Source organism: Chiloscyllium plagiosum, chromosome 19 (genome assembly GCF_004010195.1).
Source record: "Chiloscyllium plagiosum isolate BGI_BamShark_2017 chromosome 19, ASM401019v2, whole genome shotgun sequence".
Lineage (NCBI taxonomy): Eukaryota > Metazoa > Chordata > Chondrichthyes > Orectolobiformes > Hemiscylliidae > Chiloscyllium > Chiloscyllium plagiosum.
This window is the reverse complement of record NC_057728.1, coordinates 43,733,500-43,750,640: the sequence shown is the minus strand read 5'-3', so window position 1 is coordinate 43,750,640 and position 17,141 is coordinate 43,733,500. Positions and strand designations below refer to the sequence as shown.

Here is a 17,141-nt window from a genome sequence, read left to right as displayed (position 1 = left end):
GCACCCAAGATTTTGGATCCATACTGTACAATTACATCATTGTTGAGAAGGGATGCAGCTGCTTTAGAGGGCGCTCACAGAGCAGTGACATTTACAGATTCTACAGATATTTCTACTGTAGTGATCCAGGAAGTGGCACACGCCCTATATCTATTTTCTGCTGCCCGTTAAATCTTATTCTAACACAGGGTGATGTTTTACAATACCGGGGTCACCGCCAAAGCATAATTTGTTTCGCAGAAGCAGCAAGGAAACAGTAGGGGATAAAAATGTAAAACACGTTCGGGGCGGGGTGTATGAAATACTACCTGGACATCAATTCTACATACGGTTGTCCCGGTTGAAAAAGAAAGGGAGATGCTAAACAGCTGGATGGAGAGTCTGGAGGAGGTTTGCAGTTCCCGTTCAGGAGTTGACAGCTTCCAAAGCGGGGCATGAGATAATGCCAAATAAACTCAGAAGCCGCCCAGATTGGCGAGGGCATAACATGAATGAGGATTACCATCACATGTTGCACACATGCACAGACACACGCACTATATATATATATGAGGTTTGGTGCATTAAACTGTACGGTGTTGGTAACGATGATATTAGTTGAGTAGGTGAGTGAAAATGCAATCAATTCCAAGGAGCCAAGTCCACACACGCACTCCCTAAACAGGGGTACGTGACAGCAGCAGAAACGTGCCTGCAGGGACGTTGCTTTGGGGGGCGGGGGGGCTCACGCGCCACTCTGCCCCATCACCCGGCGCGCGCCCTCCAGCTCGAGCCGCCCTCCGGCACGAGCCCACCTCCCAATCGCTCTTCAATTTTTAAATATAAAAACCCACCCTCCTCCGCACACAAAGTATCGAAATGAGAATCATTATCGTCTGATTATTCTTTACCCCGGCTCTCGTTGGTCGCATATTAACCCGTGCACCGTATTAACGCCGTCAGTTCAGGCGGGTGGAGAAAGGGGGAACCAACCGCCAGAGTCTTTCTGGCAGAAGCGAAACATCTGCCACGGCGACCGTTAGCGCCGGCCGCGGCCGTTTGTTTTTTTAAAAAAATATTTTGGAAGGCGGTGGGGGTGATACCTCCTGAGGTCCATCGGAGAAGATGTGAGCAGAGAAATGCGCAGGAGGAGAGTAGCAGCGTCGGGGGTTGGTGCGGCTGTCATTGTTCATCTCTGAAAAGAGAAGGACCGAGAACGAGAGGTTTTCGTAAATAAATAATAAAAAATAAAGGGTGGGTGCACAAGTGACCAGAGGGCTATTCCAAATGCTATTTGGACGGAATGGCGAGCTGAAATATACACCCTTTTGGTGGGAGTGAGTGAGTGTGTGTGTGTGCCCGAAGATTTTGATTTGCTTCTGTTTGTTTTCGGCTGGAAGCTTCTTTGCCCAGTCGCCTGCCCGAAGGACTCGGATTCGGATTCGGCACGACCATGATGTGCGAGGTGATGCCCACGATCAGTGAGGACACCCTCAGCCAGAGGGGCTCCCAGAGCAGCTCGGAGGACTCCAATTTCGAGCAGTTGATGGTCAACATGCTGGATGAGCGCGACCGGTTACTTGACACCCTCCGGGAGACCCAGGAGAGCTTAGTGCTAGCGCAAGGCAAACTTCAGGATGTCATCTACGACAGGGACTCTCTGCAGCGCCAACTTAACTCCGCATTACCCCAGGTAGGCACCTTGATTTCTGAAAGCAATACTGAAAATCTGCAGTGTCTAACGGCAATGTGCATTAATTGCAAACCCATAGCCTTCTTTCTGCTTCTCGATTTTATTACTAATGTTCTGTGTTACTCATGACTTTTACCACCAGGTCCAGTTGTTTGCCATTAGGCTTTCTGGACTGGGTGCACCCTATAGCCTGTAATGCATTTGACTGCTGTGCAGCACCGAATTGACCAGTACAGTTTAGTTTGGCAGATGGATCGCGGTAATATTACTACGCGTAGTATTTTAAAGGAGGAACTTGGTGAAGGAAACATGGCCAATTTGTGAATTATAAATTTCATTTCTGTAGAGATATGCATTTTTGTTTGTAATCTGGTTCACTGTTATTTCTTTGCACAAACAAACTTTTTTTATTTTTTTAAAGCAAGCTATGCAAATCCAATATTTAACTAATCCAATTTACTAATATACAGTCGAACAAGTAATTAAATTATATGTTAATCGATTGTATTTAATAGATTTGAAAAGCTTCTCAAAGTCCAGAATTTAATTTATTGAAAAAAAAGCTATGTATAAAATATTAAAATGCTGAGTTAAACAATGACATATAATTTATTTTTTAATGATTAAACTATTATAAAATTATGTTATGATTAAATATTTAATAGAGAATATATTTCTGTACTTATATAAAATTCTTGTACAATTGGTTTGTGATGGTCCTGCGCAAGGATAATAAACATTCAAGCAATACCTATCATACTTGAGATTTTGAGTTCATTGTTATTGTTCTGTCTATATTCTTGTGAAAAGTGAGGATATAAACAACAGAAATGCATTGCAAAGGGAAATGTTCAAAGGTGAAATCAATGTTTACATGCTGAAGATTCTAAGCTATTGATATGGATGATATGGTGATGCTGGGGTTGGACTGGGGTGGACAAGGCCAAAAATCAAACAACACCAAGTTATTGAAATTGCAAGCTTTTGGAGCTCCACTCCTTCCTCAGGTGTGGTGTGTTAGGGAGGTTTAAGATAAAGTATTTATAAGCAAAAAAATTAACTACTTTAAAACTAGCTGCCCTTGTTGAATCCTTTAATTAGTTAGGAAGTGGACTGCTGATTAAAGTGCAAACTCCAGATTCCTTTCAAGTCTTTGTCCCCAGATAATTAAAGGTTTTAACAACGTCCAAGGAGTGATATTCAGGTTAGACAATGAACTTTAGGTATGATGTCCTGCTTTTAATCTATGTTTTAAGCTGAGGTCCATTTTTTTGACAGAAAAAAAACCTTTGAATGTAGGTTATTTTCCGTCAAAATAAAGAAAACAGACTTCAGCTTAAAACATAGATTTGAAGCAGGATCTCACAGCTAAAGTGCATTGTCTAACTTGAGCTATCACCCCTTGTACATTGATAAAACCTTTAATTATCGAGGGAGAAACTCTTGAAAGGAATCTTGATTTTGCATTTTAGTCAATAGTCTACCACCTAACTGATTAAAGGATTCAACAAGGGCAGCTAGTTTTAAGGTTGTTAAACTTTTGTTTATAAATACTGTGTTTTATACCTCCGTATTATACCACACCTGAGGAAGGAGTGGAGTTCCAAAAGCTTGCAATTTCAAATAAACTTGTTGGACTATACTGGTATCGTTTCATTTTTGGTCTTGACATAGATGCTTCAAGGAGATGGTGTTTTATCTTGAGGATCTAAAGATATTTATAAAAGGAACCAACTCACAAATATTTACAGGTATAGAACTTACTAGCAAACTATATAAGTGTCCATAGTGTATACCTAATTGGCATGGTGCTAACTGAAAAGTAAAACTGATTTGAAAAGATATACAATAGCAATTTAGACTTGGGAAAAGTAGTTGCTGAAATTAGTGAGTTTTAATAAGATTTGTAGCTCATGTTGAGGTTCTAGATGCATGTTAGCTCACTGAGCTAGAAGGTTTGTTTTCAGATGTTTCGTTACTATACTAGGTAACATCATCAGTGAGACTCTGGTGAAGCACTGGTAGTAAGGCCCGCTTTTTATTTCTGTATTTAGGTTTCCGTTGTTGTTTTCCTCTTTAGTGAATTTTATGCTAGAAAGGGTATTGTTGATGGTGTTGAAGGTTTCCTCTAATTTGTTTCGTTTAATGATGACAAAGGTGTCATCCATGTAGCGGACCCAAAATTTGGGTTGGATGGTTGGCAGAGCTGTTTGTTCGAGTCACTGCATTACTGCCTCTGCTAAGAACTCTGATATTGGAGATCCCATGAGTGTTCCGTTGGTTTGTCTGTAGGTTTTGTTGTTGAAGGTGAAGTGAGTGATAAGGCATAGATCCACAAGCTGATGATATTGTCCTTGCTGATGAAGTTGGTGGTGTTTGCTGAATGTGTCTTGGTTCTTCTAATAGTGTGATCAGTATTTCCTTGGCCAGGTTAATGCTGATGGATGTAACTAGGGTTGTTACGTCAAAGGATACCATTATTTCATCCTCTTCTATCTTGGTGTCTGACAGAAGGCAGAGAGTTGGGATAAAAGGTTCTTTTTCGGAATGGCAGCCGGTGACAAGCGGTGTCCCGCAGGGTTCAGTGTTGGGGCCGCAGCTGTTAATGTTATATATAAATGACCTGGATGAAGGGACTGGGGGCATTCTAGCGAAGTTTGCCGATGATATGAAGTTAGGTGGACAGGCAGGTAGTACTGAGGAAGTGGGGAGGCTGCAGAAGGATCTAGACAGTTTGGGAAAGTGGTCCAGGAAATGGCTGATGGAATTCAATGTGAGCAAATGCGAGGTCTTGCACTTTGGAAAAAAGAATACAAGCATGGACTACTTTCTAAATGGTGAGAAAATTCATAAAGCCAAAGTACAAAGGGATCTGGGAGTGCTAGTCGAGGATTCTCTAAAGGTAAACATGCAGGTTGAGTCCGTGATTAAGAAAGCGAATGCAATGTTGTCAATTATCTCAAGAGGGTTGGAATATAAAAGCACTGTTGTGCTACTGAGACTTTATAAAGCTCTGGTTAGGCCCCATTTGGAGTACTGTGTCCAGTTTGGTCCCCACACCTCAGGAAGGACATACTGGCACTGGAGCGTGTCCAGCGGAGATTCACACGGATGATCCCTGGAATGGTAGGTCTAACATACAAGGAATGGCTGAGGGTCCTGTGATTGTATTCATTGGAGTTTAGAAGATTAAGGGGAGATCTAATAGAAACTTACAAGATAATACATGGCTTGGAAAGGGTGGACGCTATGAAATTGTTTCCGTTAGGCAAGGAGACTAGGACCCGTGGACACAGCCTTAGAATTAGAGGGGGCAAATTCAGAACAGAAATGCAGAGACATTTCTTCAGCCAGAGAGTGGTGGGCCTGTGGAATTCACTGCCGCAGAGTGCAGTGGAGGCCGGGACGCTAAATGTCTTCAAGGCAGAGATTGATAAATTCTTAATGTCAGAAGGAATTAAGGGCTACGGGGAGAATGCGGGTAAGTGGAGTTGAAATGCCCATCAACCATGATTGAATGGCGGAGTGGACTCGATGGGCTGAATGGCCTTACTTCCACTCCTATGTCTTATGGTCTTATGGTGTCTTTGATGGTCTTCAGGAATTTTTGGGTGGAGTGGATGGAGTGGCGTGAGTCTTCTACTAAGAGTTTTAGTCTTTGGTGTAGCTCCTTGGTTATTCTGTAAGTTGGTGTTCCGCGTAGCAAGACTATGGGTCTGGGGAGGGGTCTCCTCGTTTGCAAATTTTGTGTAGTCCGTAGAAGTGTGGTGTGTTGGATCCATCTGGTTTCATTTTGTGGAAGTCTGTCTTATTTATTTCTCCAGATTTCTTAGTAAGAAGATTAAATTACAACGTCCAGGATACGGACAAGAACGATTTCTTATCTGCAGTAGAAACAACACTGAAAAACAACAAACTCACAGAAGGAACCCAGCAAACCATCAGACCGACAGCCGCACTGACATTAAGGAGGAAAAAGGAAGGAAGCACACTCAATACACAAGAAAGGAAAGCACTAGAAGGACTGAAAAAGGATAAAATTGTTATCCTACTTGCAGACAAAGGATGCTTGACGGTCATTTTAAATCAAAGACACTACATTGTGAAAGTGAACGTACTGCTCTCAGATACCAACACTGACCAACAAGTGGCGATAGACCCGACCCATTAACTAGAGAATCGAATCACAGCCCTACTCAAAAAACTTCAGAAGTAAGATCGACTTCCACAAAATGAAACCAGACGAATCCAACACACTGCGACAGATTACCCAAAATTCAGAAACCAGGTGTCCCCCTCCGACCCATAGTCGCACTACCCAGAACACCATCTTACAGATTAACCAAGGAGCTACATCAAAGACTAAAAAACTTAGTAGAAGACTCATGCCACTCCATCCACTCCACTCAAGAATTCCTGAAGACCATCAAAGACACCAAGAAAGAAGAGGATGAAATAAAGGTCTCCTTTGATGTATCAGCCCTATTCACATCCATCAACATCAACCTGGCCAAGGAAACACCAACTACACTATTAGAAGAATCAAAGACACTTACAGCAAACACGACCAACTTCATTAGCAAGGACAATATTGTCAAGCTAGTGGACCTATGCCTTACCACCCACTTCACCTTCAACAACAAAACCTACAGACAAACCAACGGAACACCATGGAATCTCCAATATCAGGATTCTTAGCAGAGGCAGTAACGCAGAGACTTGAACAAACAGCTCTGCCAACCATCCAACTCACCTTCAACAACAAAACCTACAGACAAACCAACGGAACACCCATGGAATCTCCAATATCAGGATTCTTAGCAGAGGCAGTAACGCAGAGACTTGAACAAACAGCTCTGCCAACCATCCAACCCAAACATTGGGTCTACTACGGAGATAACACTCTTGTCATCACTAAATGAAACAAATTAGAGGAAAGCTTCAAGACCATTAACAATACCCTTCCTGGCATAAAATTCACTAAAGAGAAGGAAAGCAACAACAAACTGCCATTTCTAGAAGTTGCAATAGAGTGAACAGCCAATGGGGAACTTCAAACCAGCATCTACAGGAAAACAACACATACAGACCAAATACTGAACTATAGAAGCAATCATCCCAACATCCACAAACGAAGCTGTATTAGAACATTTTTTCAATGAGCCACCACACACTAAAGCACAGAGGAACTACGAAGAGCAGAGAAAAATCACGTATGCATTGAATTCAAAAATAACGGGTACACAATGAACAAAATCTATTGATTTCTCAGCAACAAACCCAAACAAGCAGACAACACATGTCTAGAAACCCTCGCCACTCTCCCTTACATCAAAAACATCTTGAAAATAACTGCCAGACTACTCAGACCCTTTGGCATCATGGTAGCCCACAAACCCACTAAAACAGCAGCTAATGAACTTGAAAGACACTTTACAGACAACAAACAAAACTAATACCATTTACAAAATAGCTTGTAAGAACTGTAATAAACACTACATTGGATGAACAGGCAGAAAACTAGCCACCAGGATACATAAACATCAACTAGCCACAAAAAGACCATGATCCACTCTCACTAGTATCTTTACATGCAGATGAGGAAGGACATAACTTTGACTGGGACAACATATCCATCCTACGACAATCCAAACAGAGACATGCATGAGAATTCCTAGAAGCATGGCATTTCAACTCCTGGAACTCTATCAGCAAACATATTGCTTTGGAAACCATTTACCACCCCCCTGAGAAAAAGAACAGGAAATGACACCACCACAGGAAATGATGTCACCAACCCAAGGAAACCTAAACCTATAAATAAAAAATGGACCATACCACCAGTGCTTCACTGGAGGCTTATTGATGACTAGTATGGTGATGAAACATCTGAAAACAAACCTTCCAGCTCAGTGAGCAAACTTACATCCAGTTGTTGAAATCATTGAGATGTATGAAAAATACACTGTTTACACTCATGAATCTTCAACAGCGGCAATGTATTGAAGCTGTATTGCATGAAATTAGGATTATATCTAAGATGGTTATCGTCTGGCATGTTATGAACAATAGTTTTATTTCACACATTCCTTTCCACATCCTTTTGCTTATATTTTCAAATGTAATATGTATTTAGTGGGTCATATGTTCCTTTTGAAAACTGTAATATGGAATGTTTATTTTAATGCTGATTGCTATGTATACGATAATCTGGATGTTGATGTATTATTTTCATCATATTTGAATTACCCATTATATATTTGTACAGAAATAGCTACTAAAGCTAGTATATGTGCGAAGATCTGTTTTTGTGGTATCGGTAATTCTGGTAGTTTGGAAAGTTTTCCTTTTGTTTGCATTTTATAGGTATACATCCAGAGGCCTAGATTAATAATTCAGAAATGTGAGTTCAAACCCAATTATGGCAGTTTTAATTTTAAAATTGATGTAAAAGGAATGGAAAACAATAAATGATACCAGTAAATATGTCCATCAAGCTGCTGGATTTTCATAAAAACACAACTGGTTCATTATTGAGAAGGACTATTGCTACCTTTACCTGGGCTGTTTCATGTATGACTCTATACAAGTCACCGACTTGTTTGCAGCCTTTGAAGAAGGCAGCTCACCATCAAATTGTCTTGGTACGTATGGACAAGCAATTATGTCACCTTTCTTGTATGCCCACATCTTGCAAATTAAACTGTTAACAGGTTGTCATCTGTACGATTATGAAATGTGCAAGTGGCAGTACGCCAGCCTGTCAGTGGTGGAATATTCCCAATCCACATTTGGAATGTCGATCTAACCTCATTGTTGGCCATTTTGAACTGATGCTAGTGTGAAATGGACCCATTAGAAGGACAGATGCTTCGTTACTAAATTCCAAACGGGTATGCTGATATTAATTGATCCCAGGAGTTATTTTAAATGCAAAATATCGAGGTTTATTCCAGAGGTAAACTTTTTAAGTTTAAACAAAAAGTGAAATTGGCTTTACAAATTATCTGATATGACTACATGCTGAATTAAAAAGGCACTCAGCTGAAGATAGTAATATCATTTTCTGAGCTTTCAATATACTTTCTGATTTTTTTTTTGCTCTTACCTATCTTTGTTAATCACTCTTTTTCATAAATATTACTTTTGCAGTGAGAAGTTGAAGGAAAATGAGCAGCAGCATGTTACGTTTACGAATGTGTATATGAAGTCATATCCACAAAGGACCATAGGCATTAGAGAGAAACAATTGATTATGTATATCTTGAAGTGAAAAATTATCCAGTGGGGGGCTTAGTTAAGTGAGGCAGACCTTCATGAACTACTGCAGCCAGTGTGGGATTGAAGCAGCACCCTGAAGAAACCAATTCAGTCAAAGTGGAGACCACTCAGAGAAGGCTTGAAACAAAATACAAAATCTATTGGTCAAGAGTTAATTTCTTGGATTTTTCTTGAGTGATGAAGAAGGATCTTGTAGGTAATCAGGTAAATTGTCAATAGCTTATGCAACTTCCAGAAGTGTAACCTGTTGCTGAGGGTCATCCTTCACTGTGTTTGTTAAAGTCACTTGCAGGTTTTGGTTGGGTGATCACCCACGTCTCTCACATCACAGTATAGAGTTGCATTAAACAATGCACTTCTTGCTAGACAAAACCAGTGCATCATCTTTGCAATGGACACCAACATTAAATTACAGATGGAGGGTGAGAATGTAAAATCCAATATCAGTGTCATGTGCTTGAAGGAGGCTACAATGGGATGAGGGAGGCATTAGCTAAGGTAGACTGGGAGCAAAGACTACATAGTGGGACAATTGAGGAACAGTGGTAAACTTTCAAAGTGACTTTTATTACTGTGCTCAGCAAAAGTATATACCAGTGAGAAGGAAGGACTGTACAAAAAGGGAAAGTCAGCCATGGATAACTTAGGAAATAAAGGAGGGTATCAAATTGAAAGCAAGTGCATAAAAAGTGGCAAAGATTAGTGGGAAACAAGGGCATATGGAAAATCTTTAAAGGTCAACAGAAAGCCACGAGAAAAGCTTTGAAGTAAATTAAAATGGGTTATGAGAGTAAACCAGCTCAGAATATAAAATAGATAGCAAACATTTCTATATATATAAAATGAAAATGAGTGGCTATGGTAAAACCTGGTCCCTTAGAGAATCAAAAAGAGGATTTAATAATGTAGAATGAGGAAATGGCCGAGGCATTAAACAGGTATTTTGTGTCAGTTTTCAGTCTCAAAGACACAGATTACATATCTTGATGACAAGGAGTCCATGACAGATGAGGGCCTAGAAACTGTCATTATCACTGAAAGGGCAGTGTTGGGCAAGCTAATGGGGCTAAAGATAGACATGACTCCAGCCTTGATGGATTGCATCTCAGGGTATTAAAAGAGATGGTGATGAAGTTAGAAGATGTGTTTGTGGTAGTTTATCAAAATTCGGTGGACTCTGGGGCTGTTCAGGTTGAATGGAAAATAGCAAATGTGACAACACTGTTTAAGAAAGGACAAAAGGAAGGTAACTATAGATCCGTTAGCTTAACTTCTGTAGTAGGGAAAATGCTTGAATAAGGGATGAAATAGCGAGACATCTGGATAGAAATTGTCCCACTGGACAGACACAGCATGGGTTCATGAAAAGCAGCTCATGTTTAACTAATTTAATGGAAATCTTTAAGGACATTGTGAGCATGGTAGACAACTAGGAACTGGTGGAGATGGTGCATCTGGATTTCCAGAAGGCATGCAACAAGGTACCGCACAAAAAGCTGCTGCATAAGATGAAGGTGCATGGCATTACGGGTAATGTATTAGCATGGATAGAAAATTGGTTAACTAGCAGGAAGCAAAGAGTCAGGAAAAATGGGTGTTTTTCTGGTTGGCGATGAGTAGTTAGTGATGTGCCTCAGTGATCAGTGTTAGGACTGTAATTGTTTACGATTGACATAGATGATTTAGAATTGGGGACCAAGTGTAGTGTGTCAAAGGTCTTGGATGATACTAAAATGAGTGGGAGAGCAATGTGTGCAGAGGACACTGAAAGTCTGCAAAGGGAGATAGATAGGTTAAGTAAGCGGACACGGATCTGGCAGATGGCGTACAATATCAGTAAATATGAGATCATTTATTTTGGTAGGAGTACCAGCAAAACGGACTGTTGTTTAAATGGTGAAAAATACTGCTGTGCGGGGGGACTTGGGTGTCTTTGTACATGAATCACAAAAAGCTGGTTGCAGGTGCAACAGGGATATTGTCCTTCATTGTTAGATGGATGGAGTTTAAGAATAGGGAGGTTATGCCAAAGCTATCCAAGGTGCTGGTGACGTCACACCTGGAGTCCCGCCTACAGTTTTGGTCTTACTTGAGAAAGGATGTACTGCACTGGAGGGGGCATACAGAGGAGATTCATTAGGTTGATTCCAGAATTGAGGAGGCTGCCTTATGAGGAGAGATTGAGTAGACTGGGGCTGTACTAACTAGAATTAAGAAGAATGAGGGGGAATCTTAGAAAAATATGTAAAATTATGAAGGGAATAGATAGAATAGAAACAAGAAAGTTGCTTCCACTGGTGGGTGAAACTAGAACCAGGGGATATAACCTCAAAATAAGGTGAAGCAGATTTAGGTTTCAGTTGAGGAGGAACTTCTTCACCCAAAGGATTGTGAATCTGTGGAATTCCCTGCCCATTGAAGCACATGAGGCTACCTCATTGAATGTGTTTGAGGCAAAGATAGAGAGACTTTTGAACAGTAAAGGAATTAAGGGTTATGGTGAGCAGGTGGGTAAGTGGAGCTGAGTCCATGAAAAGATCAGTCATTATTGAATGATGGAGCAAGCTTGATGGGCCAGTTGGCCTATTCCTGTTCCTATTTCTTATGTCCTTATGTTCTAACAGCCGAATTAGAGAATTCTGAAATTTGTGCCAACAACTGGCTCCCTACATGTCTGGAGCACGATTGCTATGACAAGCTAGCAGCTTATTTCAATAGTAAAAACTATTCCAGTGTTGTGCAGCTGTATGATCACTGTAGGATAATGCAAATCAGTTGGATTATGCTGACTGGTGCCATGCATCTTCATTCTGCAGAATATCTATGGATGGGTTTTAGGAGATGATGAATTGTCCTTCTGCTCATTACTAATAACAGCTATTGCAACCCACAACGAATGCAGCTACTACGTGATAAATGGGATCCCCAGGGCCACAATAGATCTTCTAAGAATTGAATAATGGCAAGAAAAAAAACCAGAACATCAGAAAGCAAAAACAAATTGCAACTAGAATGGACAGATCAGATTAGATAGTTCAGTGCTTCCAATGATTTCTTGAATTCCCAAATCATGGAAATAAAACCCAATCATTAACAGTTCACATCTTTACAACTACCTTGATTTACCTTTCTCTGTGTCAATGTATCTGGCGGGTTCAGCAGGAATTACAGCACTTTGGCTGTTTCTTAGGCATTCTACCCAATATGGTATTCTCGTACTGAACTTGATATTGGTTGAGAGGTTGATAATAAAGCAGGTGTGCTGAAATCCTGAGACCAGGCAGAATTTGCCACTCCTGCTGCAACACTGTCACTCCTCAGGTGCTGGGAAATAGCACTCTTGATAATCATGTGGGAGAGATATAGTTTGGAACAGAGGAACATATATTGGCAGCTTAACCCCCTTCAAAATCTGCCATCTGCTTGTGAGATTTAAATGAGTTAAGGAAGTCAATTATCTCTGACCTGATTTCTGAGGAAATGGAAGTTTTGAATAAAGTTGATTATCTACCCAGCAAAAAGCTATCTGGTTATAATTTTGCATTACTTGAGACTGATTATTAGCCTGTAGAAATGCATGTGATAAAGTAATCAATAATGATCTGAAAGTTTTGAGAATGTAGTAACTGATAGGTACTATTTAATTTCTTCACATAGATCCAAGATGTTTAACTAAGACTTTGGATTTTAATTCTATCTGTAGAGGAAAAGAGTAAGAGAAAATAAAATCAAATTAACTATGTGTGGATGAAATTCTCTTTTTGTATCCATAATCTACTATGTAAGCCAGTAATCTGCAGATGACACCAAACTGGTGGGAAGAATGGTATCCAGGAGTCATCATGAGGACTTGGGATAGGCTAAGTGAATGTGTTAGAACATGGCTGGTGGAATATGGTGATAAAATAAAAAGGTCAAAGGGTAGAATATTTCTTAAATTATATGAGGTTGAAAAGTGTGGATCTCCAGAGGGATCTGTGTGTCCTTATCCATGACATACTAAAAGCTAGCATGCAAGTCCAATAGACTTTGATATGGAATCATTTCTTTAGGAAAAGCAAGGGAAGAAGTCATGGATGGGAGTGGTCTATAGGTTCCTAAAAAGATGCCTCACTAGGACAATGTATAACCCAGGAAATATTGGAGGAGTATAAAAAGGGCAGCACTATAGTCGTCACGGGTGATTTTAATCTGCATATTAACTGGAAAAATCAGATGGACGGGGTAACATGGAAGACAAATTTTTAGAATGTGTGAGCAATACATTGCAGAACCTACCTAAGAACAGACAATTTCAGTTGCAGTAATGTTTAATGAGATAAGATTAATAAAAATCTTGTAATCACAAAATGGTAGAATTTCAAATTCAGCTAGGGTGACAGCCAGCTGAGTCTCAGACCAGTATCCTCAACTTAAGTTAGGGTAATTACAGAGGTGTGAAGAAAGAATTGTCTAAAACAGTTTGCAAAATAAACTAAGGAGAAAGTCAGTGGATGACGGGTGGCAAACATTTAAACAGATATTTCATAACAGTCAGCAAATGTTTATTTTGGGAAAAAAGATGGAGAAGGGTGAACGGCCTGTGATTAACAAAGGTAGTCAAGAAGAGTATCCAATCAAACGATAAGGCATGAAAAGCAGCAAAAACTAGTAGAAGGCCATAGAATTTGGAATTTTTTTTAGGAACTTGCAGCATCTGATTGTGAAGTTAATACAGACAGAGAAAATTGATTATGAAAGTAAATTTGTAAAAAATATAAAATCAACAGGTCTATAAAAAGAGATTAGCTAACTGGAGTGCAGAACCCTTGACAAAAGAAGTTCAAGGGTATGTTATGCTAAGGACATAGATAGTCTATAAGGGGATATTGATAAGTTGAGTAAGTGAACAAAAGCTTGGCAGATGAGGTTTAATGCAGGAAGGTGTGAAATTATGCACTTTGGTAGAAAAAATCAGAGGGCAGACTGTTATTTACAAGGGGAGAGAGTCCAAAAATAAAGTGCAGTACAGAGTGATTTGGTGGTTGTACTGCACAAAAGGTTACTATGCATGCACAGCAAGTAATTAAGGAGGTAAAATGACTTTTCACTAATATCTTGTTGCAGTTGTTTTGAAACTTGATGAAGCCTCTTTGGATTATTACATACAGTTTTGGTCTCATTATCTAAGGAAAGATGTATTTGCTATAAAGGGAATGGTCAAAGGTTCATCAGATTAATCACTGGGATGGTGGGATTGTTTTATGAGACAATATTTAGAAAACTGGATCCACAGGGGTCCCCGGTTCATGGATGTCTGACTTGTGATTGCAATCTTTGTAATTTTTTAGATGTGACATGCAAACATTGCCTATATATTGTTTTTCATTGTTGTCCAACTTGCATACAAATTGACTTGCAAATGACCTCAAGAACAAAACTCATTCGTAATCCACGGATTGCATGCTTAGATTTTTGAAGAATCATAGAATCCCTAAAGTGTGGAAACAGGCTATTTGGCTCAACAAGTCCACGCTGAACCTCTGAAGAGTAACCCACCCAGACTCATTCCCCTACCCTCTTTCTCTACGTTTACCACTGATGAATGCACTTAACTTACACATTCCTGAACACTACAGGCAATTTAACATAGCCACTTCACCTAACCTGCACATCTTTGGATTGTGGGAGGAAACCAGAGCACCCAGAGGAAACCCACGCGGAAATGGGGAGAATATACAAACTCCACGCAGTCACCTGAGACTGGAATCGAGCCCAGGTTCCTGGCACTGTGAGGCAGCAGTGCTAACCACTGAGTCACTGTGCCATGAATGAGAGGTGATTTCATTGAAACTTCAAAAAATCTTACAATTTATGACAGGGTGGTTCTAGATAGGAAATTTTCCCTGACCTGGTTTCTCTAGATCAAGGGACATCAGCTCAGGTTAAGAAGCAGCCTATTTAAGACTGCACCGAAAGTAAACTACCAGAATGTGAAGTGTCATTGAGGGAGTCCATAATGGAATGGCTTTTGTTGGAATTCCAAAGCTATATCTTCCAAAGAAGAAAAAATTGATTCCCTTGTACAATTTAATGGGATTTGATGACCCATGGTATCAATAACATCTAGGGAGTTGCAGAGAAATCTCTGCAATAAATCTTGACTGCATTTGTTATTTGACATACTCTATGGAATGCTCGCACCCAGTTTAATTGTTACGTTAATTGCCCCTGTTAATTTTGGATATTGTAAATAATTTGTAATATATGTAATAAATGTATTACTATTCTAACTTTATATAATAAAGTTTATTGTGTGTGTGTGTGTGTGTGTGTGTGTGTGTTCAGAGACAAAAGGGAAATAAAACGAGTTGTAGGAATTGTATACAGTCCCAAACTGTAGTGATAATATTGGGAAGGCAGTAAACAACAAATTAGAGACACAAAATATAAGCCACAAAGGTACAGCTCTAACTATGGGTGAATTTCATCTGCACATAGATTAGACAATCAAATTAGTAACAACACTGTAGATGATGAATTCATGGAGTGTTTACAGGATGGTTTTCTAAATCAATACATTTGAGGAACCAATGAGATTGAGTAAGGTAAATGAGGTGAAGGAGTTGCATTACTAATCAGGGAGAATGTCACATTAGCACTCAGAGGGGCCATACTGGAGGATAGTGAGATCTGTGTGGAGCATGCTGATTCACTTAGGCGATATGAGTACAGCTTAAAAATAAGGTGGGTGCATTCACTCTGATAGGTTTATATAAGAGGCCCCCCCCAGTAGCCATTGAGACATTGAGGAACAAGGATTCCCTTCGAGCAAGACGTTTAGACGAGGTAGAATTTGTTAAGTGCATCTGAGAGAGTTTCTTGAAACAATATGTAATAGTCCAACTAGAGGAGGGGCCATACTGGACCTTGTATTTACTAACCAGCCTGGCTAAATGACTGACCTTTTAGTGGGAGAGCATTTTGGAACCATGATCATAACTCCTTAAGTTTTAAGATAGCTGTGAATAAGGATAAATCAGAATCTTGTGGGAAGGTACTAAATCAGGGAAGGACAAATTGCATCAGTATTAGGCAGGAGCTAGAAAGTAGATCTCATGCATGTTAATCTTGTGGGTGAGCTGACCACATGGGATGTTGTTGAAAGCCTTACTAAAATCCATGTAGACAACATCCACTGCTCTACTTTGATCACCTTCTCAAAAAATTCAATCAAGTTAGTAAGATATGATCTGCCCTGAACAAAGCCATGCTGACTGTCCCTAATTGGGCCATGCTTGTCCAAATGTGGGTAAATCCTATTCCAAAGAATTCTCTCCAATAGCTTCCCAAAAACCGATGTGAAACTCACCAGTCTATAGATTGCCTGGATTGTTCCTATTTCCCCTCTTGAACAGAGGAGCAACATTAGCAACTCACCTGTCCTCCAGGACCTCTACGTGAGGATACAAAGATCTCGGTCAAGGCCCCAGCAATTCCTTCTCGTGCCTCTCTCAAAATCCAAGGGTAGATACTTTCAGGCGCTGGGGACTTATCCACCTTAATGCTCTTCAGGAGACTCAACATCACTCCTTTCTAGATCTCAAAAGGTCCTAGCATATCAGCATGCACCACACTAATCTCACTATCCTCCATATTCTTCTACTGGGTTCTCCTGGAATTTTAGCCTTCTAAATCTTACATTGGCTTCTTTTTCCCTTTTGACCAAATTCACAAACTCCCTCAGTATCCAAGGGTATATTACTTTGCCATCCTTGTCCTTCATCCTTACTGGATCATGCCCATCCTGAACTCTGATCAGTCGGTCTTTAAACAACTCCCACGTGTCAAATGTGGGACTGGCCTGACAACAGCTCCACCCAGTTTAGGACAGGCTCTTCAGGAATATAAAGAAAGCAAGAAAGAAATCAAGCAGGGAATTCTGAGAACAAGAAGGGGCCGTGAAACGACCTTGCCACATAGGATGAAAGAGAATTCCAAAGCATTTCATGCATATATTAAATACAAGATGATAACTAGGGAGAAGGTAGGACCACTCAATTATAAAAGAGGGAACTTGTGTTTGGAGGCAGAGGATGTGGGCAAGATCCTAAATGAGTACTGTACATCAGTATTCACCCAGGAGAAGGATTTGGATGATAGTGAGAATAGTGTGGAGCATGCTGTCATAGTTGTGGGTATGTTAGCA

At 40.1% G+C, this 17,141-nt stretch overlaps 1 protein-coding gene across 8 annotated transcripts in view; it reads left to right on the top strand.

Annotated features, from left to right (window-relative positions):
* The first annotated feature begins 597 nt into the window (after window positions 1-597).
* Window positions 598-17,141, top strand: part of ppfia2 (PTPRF interacting protein alpha 2) — a 540,387-nt gene continuing 523,843 nt past the window's right edge. For 3 of the 8 annotated variants that reach the window (XR_006314525.1, XR_006314524.1, XM_043709681.1), the window contains exon 1: window positions 598-1,672. Coding sequence is in view for 4 of the 8 variants with exons in the window: in XM_043709681.1 (XP_043565616.1) it covers window positions 1,433-1,672 (240 nt within the window). In the remaining 4 variants the exon portion in view is untranslated. The remainder of the gene's footprint in view (window positions 1,673-17,141) is intronic. The other 5 variants (XM_043709678.1, XM_043709676.1, XR_006314523.1 and 2 more) reach the window with 4 other exon arrangements.